General features: G+C 40.0%; 3 protein-coding genes across 4 annotated transcripts; 1 reads left to right on the top strand and 2 right to left on the bottom strand.

The window, feature by feature from the left end:
- Nucleotides 1-2,204: 2,204 nt before the first annotated feature.
- On the bottom strand, nt 2,205-7,869 carry tmem44 (transmembrane protein 44). The gene is made up of 10 exons (XM_020596845.1): nt 7,557-7,869; nt 7,351-7,474; nt 7,185-7,275; nt 6,826-6,983; nt 6,553-6,639; nt 6,255-6,425; nt 5,966-6,127; nt 5,565-5,633; nt 5,292-5,432; nt 2,205-2,482 (listed from the first exon to the last, which is right to left on the bottom strand). The coding sequence occupies exons 1-10, from the start codon at nt 7,733-7,735 to the stop codon at nt 2,288-2,290; spliced, it is 1,377 nt and encodes a 458-aa protein (XP_020452501.1). The 5' UTR covers nt 7,736-7,869; the 3' UTR covers nt 2,205-2,287.
- Nucleotides 7,870-8,622: 753 nt separating this feature from the next.
- Nucleotides 8,623-14,486, bottom strand: lsg1 (large 60S subunit nuclear export GTPase 1). The gene is made up of 14 exons (XM_020596846.1): nt 14,090-14,486; nt 13,426-13,552; nt 13,123-13,243; nt 12,948-13,034; nt 12,689-12,775; nt 12,521-12,581; nt 11,972-12,148; nt 11,462-11,842; nt 11,186-11,248; nt 10,946-11,089; nt 10,304-10,427; nt 9,995-10,074; nt 9,414-9,590; nt 8,623-9,269 (listed from the first exon to the last, which is right to left on the bottom strand). The coding sequence occupies exons 1-14, from the start codon at nt 14,186-14,188 to the stop codon at nt 9,090-9,092; spliced, it is 1,908 nt and encodes a 635-aa protein (XP_020452502.1). The 5' UTR covers nt 14,189-14,486; the 3' UTR covers nt 8,623-9,089.
- Nucleotides 14,487-15,552: 1,066 nt separating this feature from the next.
- On the top strand, nt 15,553-17,476 carry fam43a (family with sequence similarity 43 member A). 2 transcript variants are annotated; one of them, XM_020596766.1, is made up of 2 exons: nt 15,553-15,569; nt 15,736-17,476. In XM_020596766.1, the coding sequence occupies exon 2, from the start codon at nt 15,765-15,767 to the stop codon at nt 16,803-16,805; it is 1,041 nt and encodes a 346-aa protein (XP_020452422.1). In that variant the 5' UTR covers nt 15,553-15,569; nt 15,736-15,764; the 3' UTR covers nt 16,806-17,476. The 2 variants fall into 2 exon arrangements, with proteins under 2 accessions (XP_020452422.1, XP_020452421.1); XM_020596765.1 differs by having other exon boundaries at nt 15,556-15,624.
- The last annotated feature ends 263 nt before the right edge of the window (nt 17,477-17,739 follow it).

Below are 17,739 nucleotides of genomic sequence, written 5' to 3'. Positions count from 1 at the left end.
ATATTTCACTACACTAAACTAAACAAGCCCTGACCAAGTATTGAGTGCATAATTAATATACCTTTCAGAAGTTGGATATATCTGTATTGTAAATCCATTTTTGATTGATCTTAGGAAATATTCTAATAATTTGAGATGCTGGACTTTTGATTTTCATGGGCCTAAACTGTAATAATTGAAATTCAAACAAAAAATAGAATATATTAGAGTTTCACTTTTTTCTCTTTCTTTACAAAATCTTTTCCACAATATTCCAGTTCTTTGAGATGCACTGGTACAGGACCCTTGTGGTTTCCCAGGGCCCACAAACAGGTTAAGATAGCCAAGATTATTTAAGCTATTTATTATATATATTTTTTCATCCTTAATTCAATTATTAATAGGTATTCAGTAATAAGCATTTCGTTTCTAATTTATTTTTGTCTTATTCATTAACAGCTGTTCATGATTTTGTGTTACTCCTAAACCCCTAGCAGCCAGCTTTGAAGGTGAACAAAAATCTTGTATGGACTCAAATTATCCAGTGTCTTCCATGTCCTCTGCAGTGGTGCAATCATTGATGTATGGGCCAAGAAAAACAAAATGGTCTGTTCCCCACTGTTGCTTCAGATGTGCTAATCCATGCCCTTCAAAATGTCAGAATTCCACCTTTCTATGTGGGGGGCACGGTTTGTTTTCCTTTCGCCCAGTCTCAGAAGAGATAGATGAAGTAGTGCTAGCTTAGCATTTATCATAACATCAGACTGCCTGAATGGGAGACAAACACATTTTTTCTTTAGTTTATTGAATCTGGAAATGCAGAGGAAAAACAGAAATTTCAAATTACAACAAGGTTCTCGGGGTAACATTCTCAGGTCAACAACAACCGAATAAATCTATTACAAAAATAATACCACCAGTAAAGCAGAGGAGACATATTTTGCAACATGAGCTCAAGTTAACCTGACAATATACGTATGTGTAATGATTGATCTTGTTCATCATGTCAGATTTCAGGTCTACTTATTTAGTTACACACAGAGAAGTCATAGCTGTCCATCAGCAGCATTAGTGGCTTATCAGCAGCAGGAAGCACTACATTAGGCTTTTCATTGTGGGTTCATTAATCACATCTTAAAGGTATTAAAGCCAGAATAGTTATGGAAAATCATCTGCTAGACTGGACAATGGGATTGAAAACATTACAGTGATAATAGGTATATTTTCAAATATCAGTTTGTATTAAATGAATCAATCGAGTGTTTGCAAAAGCACAGAAAACAAACTGATGTTGAAAGCAAGTTTATGAGATGTAGTTCTTCATGTGTTGGTAACTTTTTATAGTCTGTATTTTTTTTCCAAATTCCAGCTTGCTCAAAATCTAACTGAATCATTAGTGATTAATATAAATTGATGGAACTATATATCATCTCAACAGGATGTGGGTGAAATTCAATAAACAATATTTTTTAATTATTGCACCACCCAGCCTATTGGGTCATGTTTACAGGGCAAACAAGGTGTTTAGCTACATTAATTTCTATTGCTGATATCAGCAGCTGCTTTGTTACACTTTGTTGTTTCCCAGTCATTTGTCCCAGACAGACATGTCACTTGAGGAAATGTAACAGGGTGGAGTAAAATGTGCTTCATAGCTTTGCTCTAATCTGTGTATTGTTCCATTATCGGGCCTTAGGAAGTCCTGCCGGTTAGAAATGCCCTGGTCAATTGCTCCAGCATCATCGTCTAAAGCCTCGGAACAGGCAGATGGACAGAGGTCCGAGGGGTGATGGAGAGGATGGACAAGCTCTGGCCGTCTAGTCTGGTGCTTATCTCCTCTGCCGGCCCTTTTCCCCGTCCAACCCTGATAACCCAGGTCGACAAGCAAAATACAGGATGTGACCCAATAACCTTGCAAGGCAGCGGGGGAGCAATATTGTTTTATTAGGGGAGGTCTTTTCCGTAAACCATCCTAACAAATCTCCGTTCTCGGACTGCTTGATGAATGCCATCAGGGCAGAGATTTCACACTAGCTGTAGCTGCTACTCAGAACTGAGACACAGTCACGTTAGGAACAAAGCTCCACAATGCATCTCTATCATAAAACATCCACTATTAACTACCAAGCCTTGCAATTTTCAGTTTACCATCATCACTCAGAGTTAAACTTTATTACACACATAAAGATAATCAGTAGAAAATGTGATAACACAAGACAAACAGGTCAATGTTTGCAGCTTTTATTACCTCTCAAATTAAGGTGTGTAGTGGATGCAGTAACATATTAGTAACCGACTGACATTTGTGTCATTTCTCAAAATTTACAGCAACAACACACACACTCTCTACTGTATCAGACTGTGTCTTCTGTTGGAATCCAGGTATGGCACAGGTGTTAAAGGGTTTGGGGTTTGTTAGCCACTCTTTGAGGGGGAACTCATTCCTCTTCTGCTGTTTTACTGTTTGTTCTCTCCACTGGACATTTGCCTCTTCGAAATCCCACTGGAAAACAGACAGGTCAAGATATTATCATGGAGAATTATGGCAGAAGGATTCAATCATATTCTACCTTGTTTCCATACACAGTCAACTCTGTAGCTAATGTTAAAGTAACAGCTATAAAAGAAGATATTAATATGCGCCTTGTGGAGTGTCTGTATACAAAGTTTGTTTACATTCATTATTACTCACCAAAATACATTGTGTATCCCTGAGGTCTAAAAGTATTTTTGAGTGCATTGTTGATCATTTTTACACCGACTACGCTAGCAGTTATCTTCTTCAGTGGCTTTGCAGGAGCACAGAGAAGCTGCACTTTAACTGATCTGCATGCAGGCTGCAAATATCCATTACGTAGCACATCTCTATCCTATTTATTTATTTTCAGAACACAGGAATATTTGCTGCTACTTTTTCTGGGGCCCTGATACTTTTCCTTTTCAACACAGTTTGTTGTTTGAGACCTTGGAAGTTTATTTTCCTGACAGTTTTAATGACTCGTGTTGTAAAAGAGGATCAACTAAATGCTTACAGTGTAAAAGCAGTGTTCACACAGTTAAATTCCAGGACAGAAGGCATCACACAAGAGACCACAAACATCTCCCAAAATAGCAGAGGGTAACATTGGCCCCCTATAGACAAGGCAACAATTTCACACTACTTCCTAGGCAGACAGGCCCAGCCCAGTTTTGGTCCTCAATCAAATGTCTTTTACAGCAGAACAATTGGGCCACAAGGAAAATCTCAAAGTATTCCACCCCTCACTGTATCCCCTCAGCCACCCCCCCTCACCTCAGGCTCACCTCCAGCAAAGAACTGGCACTCAGCAGAAATGTACAAGAAACACAAAGCACAACTGGCAATTCTAGAGGGTGACTATAGGGAGCAGCTCTGACTGCTCGATTTAAACAGGCAGCACACTCCATCATGGTTTTGTTATGATCAGCAATTATGGTGTTATGATGAAAAGCTGGGGGGGGATTAATGTTCTATGAAAATACTTCTAAAATTGCTCACTAGCATTGTGATGTCTTCAGCATTTAACTGTTGGGTACAGCTGGGTTTAATGTAGAAGAAAAGTAGATAAAAAGTGAGTTTATACTGACGGTGTAATGAAGGATTAAACATCACACAATGAGCCAACATTAGAGGAAACCATCTTCCTAGTAAATAACCAAATGAACAGCACTGGTTAATTCTAAATATCAAGTAGGAAGAGTGCCAGAGAGTGCTCAGATTTGACTAAGTTGAGGCGGAGGGTTTTTCACAGTCAAATACAGTTATATGGTTTAACATATACAGCATGTATACACAGTGCATTTTGAACACTTTCTTAAAGCATTCTTGCACTAACCTTGTTATGGACATTCACGCCCTTTGCTTTTTCCTGTTTTGGTGAACAGCATCAAGCTCCAATTGTTTGTGCCCACACTATGTGCTTTTGGTTCTGATTAAATGACGCCCTCCGCAGCTTGGCTTTCTACAACAGCACACTGAGGGAGTTTCTGTTGTGACAGAGTGTGTCAGGATCCGACAAGGAAAGGCCTTTTACTCCTTTTGCAAACTCAAACTATGCCTTTCAGAAGAGTGGAAATTGTATGTATGTATGTATGTATGTATGTATGGATAGGTAGATAGACACTTTATTGATCCCGAGGGAAATTCAGGTCCAGTATCCAGTAGCAACAGCAATAATTACTAAATCATGACACCCAAAATAAATTAACTGGGAAAAAAGAATAAAATGAGAAAAATGCGTATAAAAATATGAGTATATCAAACAGGAACTGTTCTCAAAAATGTTTAGCTATGTATCCAGTATTTAATTCTGGGCACAACTGTACACTGCATAACCAAGTTAAAATACACACCCTGCTGCTTACGCTTGACACAAACCACATGCGGACACACGTGCGTCTCTGAGTTTGACACCAAAACAATCTGACTGTTGTGTTCCATTAGGGAACTAATGGATTTCTGACTTCCCTGTGAAAAGCACAACATCTGGTTTGCAGCAGCATAAATGCTGTCGCTGTTACTTCTGAGCTTTCCCATATTGTATTGGTTATAACAAACACTGCTGTTTCAACTATTAAAGTAGAGGCAGAGATTCAGATAAGATTTTTCAATGGCACTGAAACAAAATTAGAGGAAAAACCTGAATAAATACATTTCAACCGTTTGGAAACACCTAACATTATGGGAGATTTTGGACAGATGTGTTAAAGGTAGTGCTCTCCACCACTGTCTTCAAAACATCAAATGGTGTTCATCCCTCCAGCAGAGTTCAGAGATTTGTAGAAAGGGAAATAAAATGAACAGTCGTCACAGCACTTCACACAAAGTGATAAGACGAAGTTAACAGCAGGTAAAAACCTTTCACAGAGTTGGGCATCACCCATTATGCCAACATGCTGTCACCACCTAGTGGTACACTTTGAGAAGTACACTTCATTGCTTCATTATATTATTTTTGCTTTATGACCACTGCATCTGACATCAATGTTCTCACCTAACATTACACTACATACATCACATAACATTAACAATGGCTCTGTTCTGTTGAAGTGTCCATGACAGTGCGATAATGAGCCAAAATGCACAACGCCAGGAATGTGAAACTGAAGTGGCTAAATGGAATTCAGCCATCATTCACTGTATTAGTTACATCTGTGCTTTTCCTACTGTGATGTGTCAAAATAGCCAGTTATTGAAGCTGAGAAACTTTAATAGTGCTTTGCATTTTGATGTATTGCCCACGTGTGGGGGAAAAAGAGCACTACTACAAGCACTGATAATTTGTCCCACCCACCTCCAGATCCGAACTGACTAGTGAAGAGTCATAGGATGTATCCGAAGAGCAGAAACTGTCAACTCTGACCACTCGCAGTGTGCTGGGAGCAAGCTGGTTGACCATCTCCTCCTTGGACATCGTCACCTCCTTTAGGTATTTCTGTGAACAGAACACAATAGTTTACACATAATATGTTACACAGCAAGAGCAACCGCTTGCTGTGAAAGACAACATCAAATTAAGCTGTCCCACTGCCATTGTGAGAGACACTCTGAAACTTTCTATGCTTACTCTTCTTGCAGGGTGAATACTGACATCCATGTAACGGCCCATTTCAGTCTTGTTCTGGAGATTATTCATCTTTGAAGAAAAGGTACAGTTCAATGTTCACACTCAAGCCACAACATTAGCAAATGTTCGTAGCTATAAATGTATCAGTCAAACCTTGCACAAGAATGCCTGCATATTTTATTTTACACTGATCACAATTAAGCTGACATATCCAAATAAACTGAGTAAAATCCCATTGTCAGTGTTAAATGTACAGCAAGCAAGTACTTTATTTATTCAAGAAGTCTCACTGAGCTCTCATAATTAACACTGATGTCAATAGTAATCTTATCCATGCAATAGAATGTAGAAAAATATTGGTGCATAGTAGAAGAAACACACCATGAAGTATGAAAACGTACCTTTGCTTGTGCTGATGAATGCATGTGCTGTTTGCTGTGATTCTTCATGACAGCTTTCTCCTCAGTGAGGATGCCTGAGCCATCTAAAAGGCTCTCTGTGTCCGGAGAAACCCTCATAGGGTGCTGTCTGGTTCCCCTCTTGCACCAGTGGATAGAAAGAATCTGACAGTGCTGAGTTAAAGATCAACACATAAACTGCTGGTGCAGTGGCAGGGGTGATATCCTGGTGCTTGGGCGTTACAACCCTGAGTCTAAGAAAGTGAGCAAGACACACTGTGCAGAAGGATACCAGTAGGTCCAGGGTGACACAGCATATTGCTGACAACAGCCAGGGCATGGCTCTCAGAAGAAACTGAAACCGAGTGTCATAGAGGAGTATGGCAGCAGTGTAGAGCACACCAGCCAGTGAGCACAGCAGTCCAGATAACATGTAGGCCCAGGTCAACATCTGTCCTCTGTACTAAAGGGAAACCAGAAATGTCATTCCCTTAAATATGATATAGCATTTGGAACAATTCTGTGAAAGTAATAAGAACCAAAAGCTGAGTGGCTCTGACACCAAGACACTCAGGTAGTTTGTCACTTACGGCTCTGCAGAGTGAAGGAAATCTGGAGGTACAGGCAATGACAAAAGAGATCATGCCAAGTGCATAGCCCAGGATTTCAGTGTTGTCCTGTGAAAACAACAGTTTCAGGGTGGTATAATATTAGTTATGACAGCTAGTGGGGCTACTGAATTTAAAAAGACTACGGTGAGAGACATATATACTGTATGTCAATCTCAAACATAAATCAATTTGTCTGTACAACCACACTAACTCCAAAGGCTCCAGATGGCCGTAGTGGTGATGTGTACTTACTCGGAGGATGACATACAGCAGTCTCCTCCCATTGGGAGGCAAATCTGCTTGGTGGTGGCTGACCCTGGGTTTCAGAAAACCTCCCGCAACCACCATCAGTACGCACACTGCAAGGAGTTGCTGTCTTCTCCGCTTCCTCATCATCTGCAGCCTCCTTTCTGAGGGAGAACATACACACACCAGTTGGAAACAGCTGCAGTTGCCCTGTTCATTTGTTTAGGTATCTGTAGAGGTTTCCTGATAAGCCTCCATACGTTTTTGCACCTGTGCCGCCTTTCTGTACTTTCTTTGAATATTAACAGAAGGTCTGGGAATTGTAAGATTTGCATTTTTGTGATATGGATCCAAAGACTAAATACCTGTCATTGAATTCCAGCACAGCAACAGTAGGAAGCAGCAAGAAATAAAATGAACTGCATCCAAAGCAGCAGCAAAAGCACCCATTAAAATCTACGGAGGAAGGAGCAGAAATAAGTTTCTTGTTCCTGCAAAAGATGAAAAGCACAGTGATTAAAAGTGCGTCACCTGAATACTCAGCTGTCTGGACAGAATGGCTCCAACTGTGCCGCAGAGGTTTCCGACGAAGCAGTAGACGAAGAGGACGCCTCCTGGGTTTTCTGCACGACATTTGCACCTCTGATGCACGAGGCTTTAACAGTTAACAAAGGTTTAATGCCAGAAGTTTCGCAATAAATCACTGACGTAAATGATGAAACGGCAAAGCTACTCACACAAAGCATGACAACAGCAAAAGCAGCGCAGAAAGAGAACTGAGACCGATGGGAACGCAAAGTTTGTCCGCCTCACGAGAGAAACAGGAGTTGAAAGAATCGATGCAAAAATCAAGGAGATTAGATAAGAAAGTGTTGGAGCTTCCTTGACCATCCGCGATCAGTGTACGTGCCTCCATAATAATTTAAATATGTTTACGTTCCATGCTTCGGGGAATAAATTCATCCATGCAACTACTTAGCCACGCAACTTTGGCGTCAAATGCACCACGTACAAAGGATTGCATTAGTTTGGGGAGGGGCTCACCTGTGGCACACCTTCCTAAATATGTTGTGGGGAAATTGGCTATTATGCAGGTTAATCTGAAGATAATGCATCAAAGGGTTTATAATGTGTTTGAATATCGACTTACAGTATGTGAAAGCGGAGCTTTGTGAACAGTCTTTTGCATCCAGATTATGCTACAATAATGCTCACCTGCCAGGTGAGCGCTGCATTATCAGCTAAATGTGCTTCAAGTATCAAAATAAAAGTCCTTGCCTCTCGTGACTGATATAAAATATCATGCATTACATTATAAGAAATCATTATTAATGCATATGTAACATAATACTGTTGTAGTGTAATATTCCCTCCTTAAATATACTGGATACAGTATGAAGTTGCAGAGTAAACAAGTACCTTAAATATCTTTAAATAAGTAGAGTATTTATGGTACTACTATTTACTAATTTCCCAGGCTGTATGTTAGTGGTTACTTGTGAGGCTATCCTGACTTGATAAGACACTTCTGAGTGGGCTTTGTACTATACATCTCCATTCATTTGTGACATTTTAAATACTTTATATTCTTATGAATTATGATGCTGTAGTTTCAGGTTTCATGAGTCCTCTCTTGACTAGAAGCACCGTCAGCTGTGTAATCAGGGAAATGTTTATATCCGATAATAAACCTCTCAGTTTCATTAGGGGGCATGATATACAAATGGAGATTACTTTTCTTTCCACCGTTGCACCGTAAGCATTTCCCAATGATATCACAGAAATGAGGTGAAGAATAAACACTACAATGAAAAATATGCATTTATTCTATAATCCATTTTAGTTACATTTATCCTAACAGTATGTGGTTAAAAACTATCCAAAATGAGCAATTTATCTGGGTAATGAAGTCTTTGTGATGGGAAAACAGCTTCAGAATATAAAGTGAAATTTTCTGTTCCAATTACTAATAAATTATCACCCTTTGGCTGTTGAGTCTGTTTCTCAACACTGTGCTGAGCTCTGCTGTACCGCTGGTGAGAACCAGTTCATGGAATGTATTGCACAATTATGCTCTTCAAACCACAGCAGTAAATAACAAATCATTCACCTCAATTGTTTATATCAGGATGGTCTAAACTTGCCATGCTCACAGAATTAAGAAACTTGAATCTACCCCTCCACATAATGCATCACATTCACTGTCTGTTAGGGCTTTTCCATTCCAACTGAAGTGACCTGTAACTTAGTGCTGAGATTTCACATCATTGTCAGGCGTCCAGATGTTTGTTAAGCCGGCGTACTTTCTCCTTCTTGTTTCTATTGCCGTGTTTTTTCCAGGGTTTTCCCACCACTGGTTCTGATTCAGCTTTGCCTGGGCCGACGGGTCCACTGCCTGGTTTGTAGCCCATGACAGACTGAACGCCTTTTGAAAGCGCCCGTATATTCTCCTAAAGACAGACATCCCATCAATACTCAAACATTTAATTAATACTGTAAATAGCCTCTCTGCTACATACATACTTACACATCATTCTGGTTTTCTGACAACTTCTAACTACTATTCATGATTCTTCTAATGCATGGATTTGTACCTGATGGAAGAAGTTCTTGTCAACCACATTTTCAATTCTCTTGATTTTCTGTGTGTTGTTGTTTGTTATTGTGGAGAAGTCAGAGTTATCAAATTCTCTTTTCTGGAACTTGCTGTGTTGAGGCTGGAAGTCTTCAGCATTAATATGTGGAGGAGGCTGGCAGTACAGAAGCTTGCCCTGTGTGGAGTCAACATTATTAGGAAGAGGGTTAGGAAGACAATATCCTACTCAGGATGCACATATATATGGATGGCACAGCCCTAGTTTGGCAAATTAAAAAAATAAAATCAAAACTTCTTATGCTCTGTAAATGGTTTTAACCTACAATTTACAAAACAGCTTTGCTCATATGCAGTAATATGGCCAAAAGGTTCCCATATGATTCACAGGTGTTGCAGAAAAACGGCAGGTGAGGTGTTACATATCATCTTTAAAGAAACTGTCTAAACATTTTGGTGCTCAATAAATGCTCTCTTATGTCTTATTCAGCCTTACAATCCTTTTTTTAGGGTGGTAAAACTCACAACAAAAATGTATCTGCAAATGAAACTTTTTAAATCTGACCCTGTTCTGGAACTTACACTGACATAATCCTTCAGGATGTACCGGGCTGACCTGGACTGATCAGGCTGGCCATGCGATGTCATAAAGCCTCTCATGTCTGAAAAAATCAAAACACAGGATAATGAATTGTATGCAGCTCTTACCTAAAAACAGAGTTTGCACAGTGCTTTTCAAACCCAAACATAGTTAACACAAAGCTTGAAAAAAAGTATTTTATTTATTATCAAAGATGAGGGAGAGTTGTAGCATTAGAAGTTAAACATTTGGCCTATAGTTACTAAACCATTATAGAAACACTCTAAACATCTGCCATGTAATAATCTTACATCCATAAGCCATTAGTAGCTCCTCTGCGGTGGGGAGCCTTTCAGGGTCTTCATCTTCTCGTGGTCGGATGATGTTGATGCCGTAGGTACCTTCTAATACATGCCGTGGTATTGTCTGACATACGTATCTAATCCATTAAGGGTCTAACCATTTTAGCCTTGAAGTAATATATTAGACGCAACATGTTCTTATATTATAAATTAATATCATACATTTAGTGTATCAGTGTGTAAACCCCTAAGTGTGAATAACTGCATGTGTTGCCGGAAAAGAGAAAGATTATTGTCCCTGCTCCGTCTGTGGTAGGAGAAAAAATGCAAACCTACCTAAAGGATTTATTGTACTGTGTATTGTGAATGCAAACAACATAAATGGGTTAAAAGCACAGTAAAGTCCTTAAAGGCAAGCAACACAGTTAAAGATGAACAATTAACACCTGGAATGAACAGTATATGCATTCCCCTTCTGTTAACTAAGTTAGCTGATCCCGAGTTAATTCTCTCTATTACAGTACATTGGAATTTTAAAAAAAGCTACTGCTGCAAAGTTACAACCTACTTGACAATGTTAACAATGAATGTAAATTATCACAGCACCGTCATAATCCAGTCAAAGAGGCTTCATTGTCATATAAAGGATATAAAAGAAACTGCAGGTACGTGATCTCTCATCTGGTCAATGGGCAGAATCCCAGAGCAGATCATCTCAGCTTTGGTAAAAACAAACGAGGGCATGACCAGACCTGGGCAGTCACACAGGCACAGGCCTGGCTCCACATACAGAGTCTGTGATCCATATGAAAATAAAATCAATCAGACTTGAGGGTTTTTTTGGAATGCATGATCAATTCATATAGAAAGGTTTAGAGAGTAGTGCTGTACCTGAAAGTGCTTAGTGTGTCCAGGAGTGGCAGAAACAGACACTTTCTTGTGCCTTAGCCCAACCTGTTAGATATACACACATGATAAAAGGGATCATTTATATGATATTGACCTTTTCACTCAGCCCATGTATGTTAGCCCACATAAGTAGCAATGTAAAACTGTTATTTAGAGTTGATGTTCAATTCAAGGCACACTGTCGTCATGGCTATAGTAAAAACAAACATAGCAACATCCCTGCGCAACGCTTGCACTAGATTACAACATCATGACTACAGTAAATAAATCAGAACAGTAACTTCTACCCACCAGTCCCACTGTCAGCTGTCCTTCTTTACACCTGGGCCCATTGTGAACAGCCTTAAAGACATCCAGCAGCTCATCCTTATGCTGCAGTCGACTGGAGTTGTGGAAGGATTCACTGAATGAGCTGACAGTCCTTTCCGCTTCTTCTTCCTCACCTTCTGAGCAGGTGTACCAGTCCTCCTCATCCACACTTATCTTTTCCTGCTGCTCTTCCTCTAAATCACTCTCTTCTCCCTCTTCAACCTTCACGCCCTCTCCATCTGCCCCTTTCTGATTGAAGCCTTCATTGTCTGGTTGTTCGTACTCCTCTGGGTCACTCTCTCTACATTCTGGATCCTCCACTTCCACACCCTGTAGGAAGAGAAGACTGCCATTTTAAACTCTGGGTTTGCAGCAGAAGCAAGACTGAAATGCAAAATGGCTATTCATAAGGACTTCTCCAAAACGAACACGCACAGTATAATTTACAGGGGACATCACCTTGTCCTCTGCATCCAGCCTGTTGCTCTCAGCCAGAGCAGACCAGAATACTGCCTTCAGCCCTTCTTTCTCAAAGTATCTGGCCCACTCCCGTCTCTGCTCCCTGGTCAGCAGATCTGCTTTGTTCACCAGCAGCATGTTGATCTTATCCTCGGACACCTCCTTTACATACGACTCCTGAAAGCACAAGAAGAAGTTATAATCAATCAACTGAATACAAGTGAAATGTTAAGTTAATTTTATTACTGTATTTCTACTGGTTGACATCCAAGGTTTATGAATTATGAAGTTTTTTTATAGGTCATTTAATTTATACTGACAGAAATGTTAAGGTGAAAAATAACAGCACACACACAAAATTTAAAACCTCAACAAAAATACAAATAGCTTAAAGGTAACAGACAACCAGCACTTTGAATATATGTATCTTAATGCAGGACAAACTGTCACTGATGTATATAGAAAGGTGTAATCGCCCTCTTTATCAGTGAACACACAAGCCATACCCCACTGAAACCACTCTGCCACTATTAAAAATAAAGTCCGTACCAGGTCTGGGCATCTGAACAGCAAAGGATTTCTGGCATCGACGATTTGAACTACGACATCGCTACCGGAAAACATGAAAACAGTTTTGCCTTAAGCATTGCCTAAACAGATCATATTCCTCACTAAGAAAAAGTTTAAACCACATCTGTACAAAGTTCCTCTTTCTACCTCCTCTCGATGACCCTCCACAGCTGCCGCCAGAAATCAAGATTCCTCTCAAATGGGGTGAGAATTAGTTTCTGTTCTTCTTCCAGCCTTTGGAAATAACAGTGGTTAAATTATCGACACCTGATAATCCAACACAGATTATGCAAAAGCAATAGGTCACAAATAAAAACTTTGACTTAGTAAACATAAAAGTACTAACCACTAGATAACATTACTGCTTCATAAAAGCAAATGTGACTAAATACAGAATGCTACACACTGTGCAAGTTCTCGTCTCCACTTCAAAAAGCTGTCTTTCTCTGCCTGCTGAAGCACTTCTGGACTGGTGCCTTCATCCCAGTCGGGCCTTAATATAAGGACGGTGATATCGCAAATCTTAAAAATCGTAAAATATACTTGAATTTAATGACATTCACTTGGTCTATTCTACTTACCGACGAGGGATTCTGAGGAAATGCTTGCTGTCTTCATGCAGTTTCTTCAGCCTGTTCTTCTCCTCAGCTGTTAATAAACCTGCTCTAGCTTCTGCAGGTACAAATCTGATGTTGAGTTTCTCTAAGAAAAGAAAGAAAAAAAAGGTCAAAAACAGCCAAGTAAATTGTGGATCAACCAAAGTGGCTGCCCTAATAGAAAGTACACCTTGGTATGCTTCCTAAGGGGAAACTATTAACCATTCTTGGCCACAAAATACAACCCAAGAACTAAACATGAGTTAGGTGAAGCATCACTTACTGTACCTGCAACAAACTCTGTCCCTGCCAGTTCAGCAGTGGCCAGAAAGTCATCCAGGGAGCTCTGTTCCGTCACTGACTGCAGGTTCAGCCGTCCCCAGTCATAGCCATCATTCAGTTCACTGGTGTGGAGCTGGAAATATGACATTAAAGTCAAATATGGCCTACACCAATAATAAGCCACACATTAGCCTGATTTACACTGAGTACTACAGAAAACACCTCTCTGTAAACACAGTAGCTGTTATTTATGCATGCGTAACTCTTGAATAAACAGCTCATGTTATGCTCTCTTTTGGTATTTTTTATTCCCATGGTCATCATGCATTTAAACATACCGTGATTAACAGCAGCTAGCCCCACTTAACCAGTTCTGAAAACGTTTTGAGACTGTATCGTAAAAATTATGCGGAATGATTATTAATGATCTTTATGACGAATTTATCCCAAGAGTCTGTTTATTAGGATCAAGCATTGTTTTATGCACTTCACTTTCCTAATAAGCTAAGCGGAAATAAAATCATACTTTCTACACTACATGTAGTAACGAAGCTGAGTAGCAGTTCAGTTCAGGGCCACGGCTGTTTGGGACTTAATAATATATTACGAACAGTGGGATAACTATAATTTATGATATGTTTGATAAAAGCTAACTGATGTCATGACATACCCATGAGTCGACCCTCTTGTTTCCTCGGCTTGCCTGGAGTCTCTCCTTTATCATAGCTCTGCCCAGGCCGCTTCCTCCGCCTGCCTTTTTCTTACCCATATTGTCACTTCACACAAAACACATGAAGAGCACAATACCGTTACCAGACAGTAACTAAGGGCTGTGACCCATGTGTACCAACTACGGTGTTGTCGTTGTAAGAACCGGAAGTGGGTCAAACTAATCGGGCAACGTATATTCGGACGATGTACCTTAATTAATACGTAAATAGAATTTTTTAAACGTTTCATCTAAATAGTTACTGCTTCATAATAATATGTGTGAAGACTGAATCCCTTAAAAGTCAGCCTAATATCTGATTTGCTACAAGCATGTATTGCAACGTAACTATGGTACAATCCACTTTTTGTCCGACAAATAAATGTGCCCTGCGGATATTGGGACAGTAACAACATGAGTTCCTAAAGCTAACAGAGGTCGGTTTTACAGTCAAGTAAATAAAATACGTTCCTCAAAAAATATAACACCGAGTTAGATTATGAATCAGAAAATACAATATTAACAAATTAATTTTATTCCGAGGTCGCACAAACGCAAAAAGATTTACAAGCGCATTTCTGTTCTAAACCAGAAGGTGGCAGCATAAAACAGCCCTATTGGTGAATCGCATGCCTAAAATAAATAAGGACTGTCTTAATATATAGCCCACTGTTTATATTTGGCGTATATATATATATAGGCTACTTTAGTTCGTGTTCTGTTTTTCATGTAAGACCATGTGGTGAATTCATATCACTACATTTTTATCCTTGATTTTATTTGGGAACACGCCCAATTTAAAGTTAAACCCTTATTTGGCTAAATATATAAAAAGACAAAATTACTTTTTAAACCAACTTGAACAATTGAAAGAGAACATGCAAACGCTTTTTACTATTTTGTTGGGAGTGGAAATGTGGTAACCGTCCATATTATAGGTCTACTTTGGAATAAAATCACAGTCAGTCCATTGTTCTAAAATATAAGTTATAGGAATTTGATTCCTTTATATTCAGTTGATGTTTAATTTGAATACTAAATGTTTAGCCTATTTCTTATGACATCACTCGAATAGCCCATTCCTATAAAAATTTAGAGGGGTATTGTCATTTTTATACAGCAAAATAAAATGGAATAACATTACCTTTTGTAACTAATGTTATTTAGATTGTTATTAAATGTAATTGTGTAAGTGTTACAAATAGAGTTGAATAGTCAGTGCTTGTGGTAATTTTATCATTTTTAAATTAATAGTCTTAGTTTTAGCTCTGTAGCCTATACAGTTATGATGCACAGCAAAATCTTTCCATCAATGAACAAAGTACTTGTCTGATCTCATTTGGTTCAGTCCCCCCTACAGTCACGATGAAATGGTTTCTCCCTGAATATAACTCGTGAAACGCGTCCCAACAGAGCACAGTGTACTCTGCATTATAATGAGGTAGGAGGGTAGACATCACCATGGATAAGAGCGCTTTTAAAGCTGGACAGATAAAGTATTGTGTCTTTCCGTTCAGTTCTTATAGAGTAGCTCATAAATGACTTGACAGACACTAAACACATCTAGGATTTAGTAGTAATAAAAAGTGCTTCTCTTTCTCTCTCAGCGTTGCTGTTGACTGGAACCACCAATAAAATGCTGCCTTGGAAGAAAAATAAGTTCGACCTAATTGAGGAAGACAAGCAATCCAAGCAGAAGGGCTATGCTGTGAGTCTTAACTACTCTGCGCTCACCTCCTTCGCTAAGTCCTGCCCAGAGAGCGCACTCAACAGGGTGGGCAGCATGTTCAAGTCCAAGAGGAAAAAGGTGAAGATCACTAGCGAGGACCCCACATACACGGTGCTCTACCTGGGAAATGCAACTACCATCCAGTCCAAAGGGGAGGGCTGCACGGATGTGGCGGTGAGCAAGATCTGGGGCAAAAGCGAGATGGGCAAGAACAGCACCAAGATGAGGCTCACCATCAGCTCGCAGGGTATCCGGATGGTGCATGTGGACGACAAGGCCAGGAGGCCGGGACACTTGTACTTGCTGCACCGGATAACCTACTGCGTCGCGGACCCGAGGCTACCCAAGGTTTTCGCTTGGATTTACAGGCATGAGATGAAGCACAAGGCCGTGATGCTCCGCTGCCACGCAGTGCTGGTGTCCAAGCCGGAGAAAGCAAAGGCCATGGCGCTGCTGCTTTATCAGACATCGGCTACAGCCCTGGCAGAGTTCAAAAGACTAAAACGGAGGGACGATGCCAGGCACCAGCAGCAGCAGCTCATAGGGGAACAAACTATTCCGCTAGTCCCTCTCAGGAAGCTGCTAAACGGACAGTGTTACTATAAACCCCCGGTGGAGCGCAGCCGGAGCGCGCCGAAGCTGGGCTCCATCACAGAAGACTTAATCGGTGAGGAGGAGGAAGAGAAATCCATGCACTTTGAATGTGAGGACATTCTGGACACGGCCGATGATTGTGTTGCCAACGGTAAACAGGAGCTGACTCAGATTATTAATGACTTGGGAGAAATGAGCATAGGAAACGATGTGCAGACACTGAAATCTGACCTCAGAGTCACCAGACTTCTCTCCGGAGAGAGCACGGGGAGCGAGTCCTCCATAGAGGGCAGCCAGGAGCCTCCTCCACTCACTAATGGGTTTGAGGAGGTTAAGGTGCAGGAAATTGCCTGAATAATTTGAGGCATTTCTGTGCGCCTCTGACGTATTGTTTTGTTGAGCCACAATGTCTCCACAAGAAATATTTCCTCTGCCATCAGTCCTGTGTTGGAGAGTTTAACCTGTGCCTCTACAGCTAATTGAAATAATTCTCCAAGGTTCTGGGACAATTACCGCACAGGGACAGACAGCTAGGCTACTGAGTGATATTTTAGGACTGTGCAAAGACAGAAACATGTCGAAAAATAACTGCATGCCAGATTGAGTGATGCCTGGTTGAACAGACAAAATCATTAGGGCCAGCGGCACTAATTCCATCTCTTTTATTTAAGAGGATTTGTTGTAGCCCCAAGCTTGTTTACCTAACTTTTTTGTCTCCGAAAATGGCATTTTTCATTTGAAAGGTGCTCGCCACAATCCAAAACCATTCCGTCTTTAAAGCACGTTTTGTTTTTGTCCCAAGTGGGTTCAGTGGGTCTAAAGGGCATCCTTAATTTACCTAACAGTCTGTTCATTTATTTTAGTTTGCACTGTTATTGGATTCATTTTGAGTATTATGTTGACTACATGTACATAAAATGTTTGTTGTTATGTTGTCTGAAACATAAATGCCATATCTTTGCTGTGCAAAAGAAAAGCATGTTTATGTATGATGTAAAGATGTTCTAAGTATAAAAATCTTATTTTTAAAAAATTCAAAATGTGGTTTGTTTTTTGAACCTCAGTGAAATATCAATTAAAAAATAACACAAAAGTCTCAAGAGAAGACAAGAGTCTCAAACCCAGGTCAGATATTCACTGCTGGATAAACGTCATAAAATTGGAAATAGATAAAAACACTTTCTTAGTTGCATTACCAGTTTGTACTAGTGTCCCCACTGTTGTAAACATGTTTTATTTAACAGTCTTGGCTGGGTTTGTAACCTTTTTCACCGAACTTCCTTCAGAG

This window comes from Monopterus albus, unplaced genomic scaffold (assembly GCF_001952655.1).
Source record: "Monopterus albus unplaced genomic scaffold, M_albus_1.0 scaffold31.1, whole genome shotgun sequence".
Classification (NCBI taxonomy): Eukaryota; Metazoa; Chordata; class Actinopteri; order Synbranchiformes; family Synbranchidae; genus Monopterus; species Monopterus albus.
The sequence above is the reverse complement of the archived record's forward strand: the minus strand, read 5'-3'. Positions and strand labels throughout refer to the sequence as shown.